This window comes from Schistosoma haematobium, chromosome ZW, assembly GCF_000699445.3.
Source record: "Schistosoma haematobium chromosome ZW, whole genome shotgun sequence".
NCBI classification, from domain to species: domain Eukaryota; kingdom Metazoa; phylum Platyhelminthes; class Trematoda; order Strigeidida; family Schistosomatidae; genus Schistosoma; species Schistosoma haematobium.
The window spans coordinates 42,207,013-42,217,772 of NC_067195.1; the positions used below are offsets into that span (position 1 = coordinate 42,207,013).

The 10,760-nt window shown below is 40.1% G+C and overlaps 1 protein-coding gene across 1 annotated transcript; it reads left to right on the plus strand.

Annotated features, from left to right (window-relative positions):
• The first annotated feature begins 1,169 nt into the window (after positions 1–1,169).
• Positions 1,170–10,465, plus strand: EIF3F (Eukaryotic translation initiation factor 3 subunit F). The gene is made up of 4 exons (XM_051211434.1): positions 1,170–1,510; positions 1,543–1,664; positions 1,699–2,013; positions 10,016–10,465. The coding sequence occupies exons 1-4, from the start codon at positions 1,402–1,404 to the stop codon at positions 10,289–10,291; spliced, it is 822 nt and encodes a 273-aa protein (XP_051071497.1). The 5' UTR covers positions 1,170–1,401; the 3' UTR covers positions 10,292–10,465.
• Positions 10,466–10,760: the final 295 nt, after the last annotated feature.

The following is a 10,760-nucleotide window of genomic DNA, read 5'->3' on the forward strand; positions in this document are numbered from 1 at the left end:
CTTATCTAACTAACTAACGACTAGCCACTTCCTATCCTTTGCTGTACTATCTATAGTTTTAACTCATATCGAACATCCACTACCGGTTAGCATATTTGACGTTCCCATGGCAGGTAGCACTAACTCATACGAACCGGTCGAGATTACGCTGTTGAAATCAAGAAAAACTAAAGACATTAACAATGATGATAAGGAGATATAGTTTAAACATTAGCCAGATATGTATATTTGGAGAGACTCGTTTTTAGCTTTCATTGGATAGTCATCCGTATTGGTCGAATCTGGGATTTTGTGAGGCTGTAGAAATATGGTCTATTATGGGTGTGAGTACTGCTCTAATAATAGACCTAGTCCTAAAATTGTAGATTCATCATGATATAACTGCCTATTCTATAAGATCTTACGTGGAAGTCACATCATCGTCTACACTAACTCACTGCATCGTGACAGTTACCAATACATGATGGCGAACAAGCTTAGGCTAGAGAAAGAACAATATATTTAATATGAATAGAAGATATAAGGTAACATTCATCAGAGACCACGCCTGCATGGCCGAACCATGCCATCAGATCAACTCGAATTAATTCAATTCATTGTTCGCGCCTTCTCCATCGTTAGGTGTTTCTCCGCGTTAAATATTGAATATCTATTTTCCGAGTAGTTTCGTGTTCAGCTTTGAGGATTGTATGGTTATGGTCCAATGCCACTACAAGGCCACTCAAGTGACATGTAGCAAGGAGAAGTCAGTAAAAGATTAATACACTAAGTAAGTTACAAACCTATGATACAGGTTGACACATTATGTGCAAGCCTTTCAAAATTTGCACAGTAACATTGTCAGTTAGTTCCTAAGAAATGGTTTGTTGAACAATTCATCAGATTTTAGGAGACTGAAATGTCTGATACAGGCTGCCGAGATGAAATGAATAGCTGATCTGGACGTGATCTATTTAATTACTGACAAACAACACCTGACAATGAACGCCCAATAAATATTGTACAACCAGATATACGAACAATTTCACCAACGAATTAAAAAGTCTAAACGGTCTAGCTTAAATCGGTTCATGAGTTCAAATATCAAACTACTACAAACCCAACAAACCTCCACACTGATATAAATATGATGTGCTTCTGACGTAAATTTGCCGTAATTTTGCCAGCAACGAAGTTTCGCTTACTTACATTTAGCCATTAATGTGTTTGCGTCTTGACCGAAAATATGCTGGGTTGCAAACCTTTTAGGAGCTATGTGTGCAACGTTCTGGGGGCAAGAAGGGCAAGAGAAATATAAACTGACGACTCAGTATATATATAAAATGAAACTAAAGATACAGAATTGAAGATTGAGGACCAACCTATAGCTAGAGCGCTCATTACGAAACGTGCTAAACGTGAATGGAGTCAGGTTCGGCGGTTCACGTTCATCCTGTGGTGTTAGCATCAATTGTCGATGCATATGAAAGACGTGCGGAAGGATCAGAGAGGGTTATCGGCACTCTTCTAGGTATGATGACATTGTTTTCATGAGTACCACAGGGACTTGGGGAAAAGGGATCATCGAAGTTACTCATTGCTACAGTGTTCTGCATCAAGAATCTGCGGTCGATGTGTCTATGGACATAGAATTCAAAAACAACATGACCGTTCTCGAGCGCAAAGTAAATGATCGCTGCTAGATAATTAAGTATTTAGGTAAACCCCTCTCATAACATTGTTGGGTGGTATGCAACGGGGAATGAAATTCCGGAGACTCTCAAACTTATCCATCAAGATGTTTACATGCAGAAGTCAAAAAATGCAATCTTTTTAATGGTAGACACAAATATGACTATCGGGGACAAAATGGCCATAAAAGCTTATCTTTGCAGGAAGATGGGTATTCCTGGAGGAACACAGGGATTTATTTTTGTACCAGTAGAAGTAGAAGTCGAGTGCTACGGTGCAGAACGTTGTGCCGTTGAAATGATGGTTTCTTCTATTGATCCAAGGAGTAAATTAGAACCTGAAGTAAGCTGATAATTCATTGGATTATACCCTCAATCACCAACTGTCTATTAATATTTTTCACGGAAATTTTTACTAGTCTAGCTTTAAGACAGATTTCTGACGTCACAATGTTTCTGTTGGTCCTCATTTTCAACATCATTTTAATAACTAAATGTAGGACCACAGTTCATTATCAAGGTTGTTATTCATTTATAGAGGGTTCTGACTAACTAGATTTGTAAGACTCAAATATGTAGCACATTGTGATGACTCAATTTTCATGGTGTAGAACGGCAGAATGACATTTTCTGACAGCTTGTAAATACCATTTCACTTGACAACCCACTTCTAGAAAAGTTACAGTTGCTAAAATGAGACATCGCATTTAAAAATGCCTACTTATTTGTTAGCAGATGGGTGCCAATCTTGCCAAATGTGTTGGTTGTGACTAAAGAACTTTTTCTGCGGGTCTCCAATATGATAGACGATTGCTGGATAATCTAGAAATACCTGACATACCACTAAGAGTTTCTCAAATATCGGTTAGATGTCATTACGTTCACCATAAAACTGCTTTCCTATAACGCAATCCGAAGTCTGCCACTGCACTAATGTTCTGCTTTTCAAAGTCAGCTGAGTCCTCACTGAGGAGTTGGGCAAGTTAGTAAACTGCAAAATTCTATTTCGAAGGAAATCTGTTGGCAAGAACTTATGGAGATATCTAAAAATACAGATTAGTAAACAGGTTCAATTGGTTCATTCCCTCTAGTTAAATTTGGCATTCCTCAAGCTGTTGTCAAAGCATTGGTCAGGCTTTAAAGATTCATCCGATAAAAATGGACGAGTTGTTCTTGTTGATCTTGAAAGTATGAACCCCAGCCGTTACTTTTCGGTTGTGATCCATATGATTTTTCATATTTAACTACAAGTAACGTCGAAATAATAATTGTGATGAGACCGTCGACTAAGCAACGTTAAGATCAGTCGGATAAAAAGTAATTTAACGTATAAATTCATATGGTCCCATTAATGCTACTTTTTCTTCACCAAACCGAAGCACATCATGTAGGTTCAAACTGGCAATCTTGGTAGGTGAGTCAAGTGCCGTGGACACCAATCCACACCTAACAGGGAATTATGGGATATCATAGTACTAGTTGTGACTTTGCATTTAACTCATTAATATCCCAGTCTTTCACGTATTGAGTAAATTCCCACAGCAAGGTGTGCTACTGTCAATGTGCAGATAGATTGAAGAAATATTATGAGGATTAGACGAAATCATAACATTAATTAAGCAGGTCAACTGTAGTGAATTGTTTACACACAACACGGTATTGATTGCCAACAACTGCTCGAAATCCACTATGGCGAAAGTATCTCAACCATAAACATCCCGTAAAATCACTTCCTTTTAATTTGCACCTACTAATGTAATTTTGCTGGCTTATACCTTTCTGTGTTGTTCAAAAGTAGCAGTATACATCAATACATTGTTTCACTAGTTTATATCACATTTTTTCGTAGTAGTCCAACAGAGTAATGATATCACAGATGGAGCTGAGTTGAAGAGATGTATTTTAAAGTTCAATGGGATTCTTAATTGTCTGAGTTTTACTTTTCTTTTGTGCGATACTAACAGTATGTAGCGTGAGACTTGTCTTAAATAGTCATATTTCATACCTGTGGAACTAAGACCTTACAAACCCATATATTAACACTCGACTTTCAACTATTTCGCTGGTATGCAGCATAACTGACAGTTAGCAATATACACCTGTGTTTGATTTTCGAGTCAAGTTAATATTTGAAAGTTCTAATCAATTTATGTAACGCAATAAGATGACGAAGCTTATCAGAATCACGTAATATATGGGCGCAATATATTTTGAACAATCAGTAAGCCTTAGTTTTACCCGCTGGCCACTTTCACATAACACTATAAACACTGATTTGATGTAAACCCTATGACCCGTTTCAACTAAATGCTTAACAATGGAGTAGGACAATTGTTTATTACATAATCTTATTAGACGGGGCACGGGTTGGATAGCATGTCAACGTTTGTAGTGTTGTGTGACAGTGTCCAGGGGCGAATACTAGAATTCATAGTAGCTTCAGACGTACGATTTATCCTTCCGTAATGTGCTCAGAGACAGTTTATGCTCATTTCTAACCTGCCGTTATAGTAGTAATTTACAAGTCAATGCTGTGATCCATTTCGTTTTCCTTAGTTATGCTTGCTTTTTATTTATAAAGGTCTTGGGAAGCAAATAAGTGATCAGATTATTCAAAAAATATCGTGCTGATTTATAACATAGTTCTGGTAAATTTCGTCTTAGTACGGTTTTTTATACTAGCTTTTAGCAACCCGGAAGTGACAACCACTCTCATATCTCTAACAACAACAGAGACCAACTTTTCATCGGTCGAATCCCTTCGTCACTTTAATTTTTCTCCTATCGGCACTACTAACGCTAACAATTCAAGTTTACGAAATGTTCTTAATTTGGAACCTTCCTTTAAACTGTATGTTATAGCTTTCAATGTCAAACCGAACAGCAGGATTCCTTAGAAGGGACTGTTAAGTCTCATGCTATCGATTTGTGCTATGCTTTCAAAACACGGATTTGGAACCCAAGTATGGTCATTTACTGGACATCACCTCATCAAAATGGAGAACCAGAGTATATCCTGGGACGTGATTGTTACTTTCTGTGGCTTTGCTGAATTGGGTATAGCACTAAGTTCAAAGTAAAACAGGCTCACCTGAACTGAATTTCAATAGACAGTCGCTTGTGCACTGTCTGACTAAATGGAACAGCAAGAAAAAATCAGATACTTCGATGTCAGCCACACCACCAGTGTTGCGGTTTAATGTGATGCCACTCGGCTGTCCAAACCAAAGTAGGTACAACGGGGTTCAAACCTGGGATTAAGTGGCTGATGGTCGACTTCCGGTAGCCCTACACACTGTTTAGGAGATGGGAAAATAAGAACTCGAGAAGACGGAAACACGTTGTACGCACTTCGATGATTCTACTTACGTTCTCACTGATGGATTTTGTAGAAAGCCTTTCATCTTTCTTAAAAATCCCAACATTTTAGACGTAATAATGTATGATTTTACTGCCCAAGTAAGTAATTTAAACTCAAACTGTAAGGCATTTAAATGGGTCTCACGGAGTTTTGGCTCAGCGAACAGATCATGGTGACCAGGTGCTGGAAATGTATTCAGATAGTCGTTTATTTCTAGCAAACACCTAATTTAAGTGTAAGGAAAGACGATGTCCATCATGGTCACCCACACAATGGACTTAGACGTTGAACGCAAATAGATCACAGTCCCTTTAGCCATCGTTGGAGGAGCCCCGTGGAAGACTACCGCTCATTCCGTGGCACATGTTTAAACTCTGGTTACTCTTATGCAAGCACTTGTTTGCGGGGTCTTACTAGACAAAGTAAAGCCGCAACAAGAAGATTCCTTTGTGTTCAGCTTGATGACGAAAAAGTCAGAAATCTATTTTTAAAAAAAACAAGAGAAGCAGTCAGCCCCAAAACAGCTGTAAAATCTACCAGCAACTTGAACCAAAAACGTTAAGAAACATCAGCGGCTTTCTGTAGCATCCACAAGACTGATAAATGTCCCAAAACTCCACTCCAAGTTCCGAACGTGGCATAGAGTAGAGGCAGCTTAAAAATACTGTTAAAGACGCAATGATCGTGAGGTATTGAGTACTGAAAGAAAGAGATAGGGTAGGAGTCCGCAGTGGTGAACGGTAGACTATTCAGATTTATCAAAAATACGGGTACGAAAATCCGGCCGTTAATGAAACTATTTCAATGGAAGGAGGGATTGTTATCTACTTAAATTACAGGAGATTAGACCAATGAATAGAACAATTTGAGGAACAGTTCAGTCGGCTTTCACTAAGCCATTTCATTCAAAGAACCTAAATGAGCTATTGATGTAAGTCCTCTAAATCTTAGTGATGTTGCCCAGGCTACAAGTAACCTAAAGCAAAGACAAGCAACAGGCATGGGTGGAATAGTCCTGGAGTCACTCCGGGGGCTACTGCCGGTCCCAAGCCCGGATAAAGGAGGAGGGTTGGGCATGGGGTTAGCGTCCCCATCCCGTAGAAAACTTACTCGCTAAAAAAACGCTAACCAGAAAAAATTATTCAAACCTTTTAAACTCTGCCCTGGGAGTCAGAAGATCTTCATTTAGAAGAATTATGACGCCTCATGATGAAAGCCGAATCCCTTCGGAAGTTATGAGGCCGATGCCCCTTCTGACAACCAGAGCGACCATTTATTTAGGTACATGGAATGTTCGTACAATGTGGGACACCGGAAGAGCCTTCCAGATTGCTGCAGAAATGAGAAGATACAACCTAGAGGTACTTGGGATAAGTGAAACACATTGGACGCAAGTTGGACAACAACGACTAGCTTCAGGGGACCTTCTGTTATACTCCGGCCACGAAGAAGAAAATGCTCCACATACACAAGGAGTTGCATTGATACTGTCCAAACAAGCACAAAAAGCACTTATAGGATGGGAATCTCATGGACCAAGGATCATCAAAGCCTCCTTCAAAACAAAGGAAGAGGGCATTTCAATGAACATCATCCAGTGCTATGCGCCTACCAACGATTACAATGAAGACGCTAAAGATCAATTCTATGACAGGCTGCAGTCAATCATCGAGAAGTGCCCAACAAAGGACCTGACCATTCTGATGGGAGGTTTCAATGTCAAGGTTGAAACGGACAATACTGGATATGAAGACATCATGGGACGACACGGACTGGGAGAAAGGAACGAAAATGGTGAGAGATTTGCAAACCCATGTGCCTTCAATGAACTGGCCATAGGCGGCACCATATTCCCACATAAACGCATACACAAAGCCACATGGACTTCACCGGACCACACCACGCAAAACCAAATCGACCATATTTGCATCAACAAAACGTTCAGGAGGACTATAGAGGAAGTAAGAACCAAGAGAAGAGTTGATATAGCATCAGATCATCACTTACTGATCTCCAAGATGAAATTGAGACTCAAGAAGCACTGGACAATGGGGCGGACAACATCACAAATGTTCAATACGGCCTTTCTTCAGGACACTGACAAACTCAACAAATTCAAGATAGTCCTCAGCAATAAGTTCCAGACCTTTCATGATCTACTCAATGGAGAAGGAACTACTATGGAGAGCAGCTGGAAGGGGATCAAAGAGGCAATCACTTCAACATGTCATGAGGTCCTGGGCCACAAGAAGCACCACTACAAGGAATGGATTACTGTTGATACATTGGATAAGATTCAAGAAAGGAGGAACAAGAAAGCAGCAATCAATACCAGTCGAACAAGAGCAGAAAAAGCCAAGGCACAAGCTGAATACACAGAAGTAAACAAACAAGTGAAGAGGAGCATCAGAACTGACAAACGTAAATATGTGGAAGATCTAGCAATGACGGCGGAAAAGGCTGCAAGAGAAGGAAACATGAGAGAACTGTATGACACGACAAAGAAACTCTCTGGGAATCGCCGCAAACCAGAACGACCAGTGAAAAGCAAGGAAGGCAAGGTAATCAATCACCAACATTGGACAACAACGAAACAGGTGGGTAGAACACTTCAAAGAACTCTTGATCGACCAGCTCCACTGAACCCACCCAATATCGAAGCAGCACCCACGGACCTCCCAATCAATGTTGACCCACCAACAATTGAAGAAATCAGCATGGCCATCAGGCAAAACAAGAGTAGAAAAGCAGCAGGACTAGACAACATTCCAGCAGAGGCACTGAAAGCAGACGTAGCAGTAACTGCAAGGATACTCCACATTCTCTTCGATAAGATTTGGGATGAGGAACAAGTACCAACAGACTGGAAAGAAGGACTTCTGATCAAAATACCGGAGAAAGGCGATCTCAGCAACTGTGATAACTACAGGGGCATCACTCTTCTCTCAATACCGGGAAAAGACTTCAACAGGGTATTGTTAAACAGAATGAAGGACTGCGTAGACGCCCAACTTCGTGACCAACAGGCAGGATTCCGTGAGGATCGATCGTGTACAGACCAAATCGCAACTCTACGGATCATTGTGGAACAATCAATTGAATGGAATTCATCGCTCTACATCAACTTCATTGACTACGAAAAGGCATTTGATAGCGTGGACAGGACAACACTATGGAAGCTTCTTCGACACTACGGCGTGCCTCAGAAGATAGTCAATACCATACAGAATTCATATGATGGATTAAACTGCAAAATCGTGCATGGAGGACAGTTGACAAAGTCCTTCGAAATAAAGACCGGTGTCAGGCAAGGTTGCTTACTCTCACCCTTTCTCTTTCTCCTGGTGATCGACTGGATCATGAAGACGTCAACATCTGAAGGGAAACACCGAATACGGTGGACATCTAGGATGCAACTAGACGATGCAGACCTCGCAGATGATCTGGCCCTTCTATCCCAAACGCAACAACAAATGCCGGAGAAGACGAACAGTGTAGCAGCAGCCTCAGCAGTAGTAGGTCTCAACATACACAAAGGGAAGAGCAAGGTTCTCCGATACAACACAGCATGCACCAATCAGATCACAATTGACGGAGAAGGTTTGGAAGATGTAAAAACCTTTACATATCTGGGCGGCATCATTGATGAACATGGTAGATCTAATGCAGATGTGAAGGCGCGGATCGGCAAAGCAAGAGCAGCATATTTACAACTGAGGAACATCTGGAATTCAAAGCAACTGTCAACCAACACCAAGGTCAGGATTTTCAATACAAATGTCAAGACCGTTCAAGTGTATGGGGCGGAAACCTGGAGAACTACGAAAGCAATCATCCAGAAAATACAGGTGTTTATTAACAGTTGTCTACGCAAAATACTTCAGATCCGTTGGAGGGACACTATTAGCAACAACGTACTGTGGGAGAGAACAAACCAGATCCCAGCGGAGGAAAAAATCAGGAAGAAGCACTGGAAGTGGGTAGGACACACATTGAGGAAATCACCCAACTGCGTCGCAAGACAAGCCCTCACATGGAATCCTGAAGGCCAAAAGAGGAGTGGAAGACCAAAGAACACATTACGCAGGGAAATGGTAATAGACATGAGAAAAATGAACAAGAATTGGATAGAACTAGAAAAGAAGGCCCAGGACAGAGTGGGTTGAAGAATGCTGGTCGGCGGCCTATGCTCCATTAGGAGTAACAGGCGTAAGTAAGTCCTGTAAATCTTTGGGGATAGTAGTTTAGTCTTAGCAACTGGATTGACTGGGGACTGAACATAAGCCCTTCTGGTGGATGTTAATCGCTGCTCGTCCCAGTTTGTAAGATATGGAAAAAGCTCTTGTGATAACCACCGAGGAGTCGGTTTGACTAACACAGTATCTAAAATATATTGAAAGTGTCAAGTGACCAATGGGGAGGTTAGACGCTGTGTTTGGTAAAGGGAAATTGGTCGATAAGGTAGTGAATCTTCACCGACTGAGGTGGTATGAATATGTGTTGTCTGTCAGGCAACTGAACGCTCCTACCTGAGCCGTCCAATTACTGCTGATACTGTTATTAATCATGCTCTCTGGGATTTATCTTGATAATGTCATCTCGCTTCGCTGTGGTATGGCAGTGTGAATCAATGCACATAAAGGTCCTATATTGTGTATGATTGACTGATTGCCTACTGATTAATATCGATTCTAGTCAATAAAAATATGAAAAGTATCTATAGTTTGTTTGATGATATATGCCTCTGGAGTTGTGTTTCTGTATAACTCGTAGATATATGAGTGTTTTTACATTCGACGTGATAAGAGTTAAAACGCTTCGACTGTGTTTGATTCACTTTTCTCTCTCATGAAACGAGTAAAAGGTTAGTTTAATTACATTTGCTTGTTCACGTCGGTTTTTTTAAAGCCTATTCATATTATCCATAAACAGTTATAGATGACATTTCGGGATTACAATTTTGTGATCTATTCGAAACTTTTAGCTTGGAGATGACATGGTCTATCTGTATCAACTTTCACAACATCTGCTCACTATGTTGGATCAGGTCATTCGTTACGTTGAAAATGTTATCGACAACAAATGTCCAGCCGACCCCAAAATCGGAAGGTCTATAGCACAGTTAATTTTCTCAATCCCCAAATTAGACCCTGATCATTTGGAGCAATTGATCAATTCAAGCTATAAAGATTTGCTGATGATCACTTATCTCACTAATCTTATACGGACGCATCTAAAGATTTTAAATTTGGCCCAGTGAACATTCGCATCTCAAGTACATTTTCTCAATGTTGAGCAAATTATCCAGGTGTAAATGCTTACAACTAGTAGACAAGTATAAATTGTTGCCCTGATTTGTAGGTGATACATATATTCAATTTCCTGGAAATGCAGTATTTTAATGAAGTGTGACGTGTATTATAAATGTTTGTTTCAAATGCTTATATTCCAACCTATTGATGTAGGTTTAATAGCATCGTTTCACTGGTTGCTTGCAAACTTTGCAGGTTAAGAGCTTCATTACGTCTAATTTTTCTGTCGCGATTGCATTAGTGCGAGTTATTCGAATCTATGTTCATTTAAGTAGTATTATTTCTCTATTTGTGTTCTTCACAGTTAGCAATATATGCGTCCGAAGATTTTAAAAGAAGTGATTTAGATTGGCTATTCAACTGATGTGATCTGGTAATTCGTCTGAAGTGTAAACTTACTTTTTACATCTATCTAAA

Coding starts and splice junctions, on each gene's coding strand:
- EIF3F (XM_051211434.1), top strand. CDS start 1,402: ATGGAGTCAGGTTCGGCGGTTCACGTTCATCCTGTGGTGTTAGCATCA. Junction 1,511..1,542: donor GGTTATCGGCACTCTTCTAG/GTATGATGACAT, acceptor TGAGTACCACAG/GGACTTGGGGAAAAGGGATC. Junction 2,014..10,015: donor GGAGTAAATTAGAACCTGAA/GTAAGCTGATAA, acceptor CGAAACTTTTAG/CTTGGAGATGACATGGTCTA.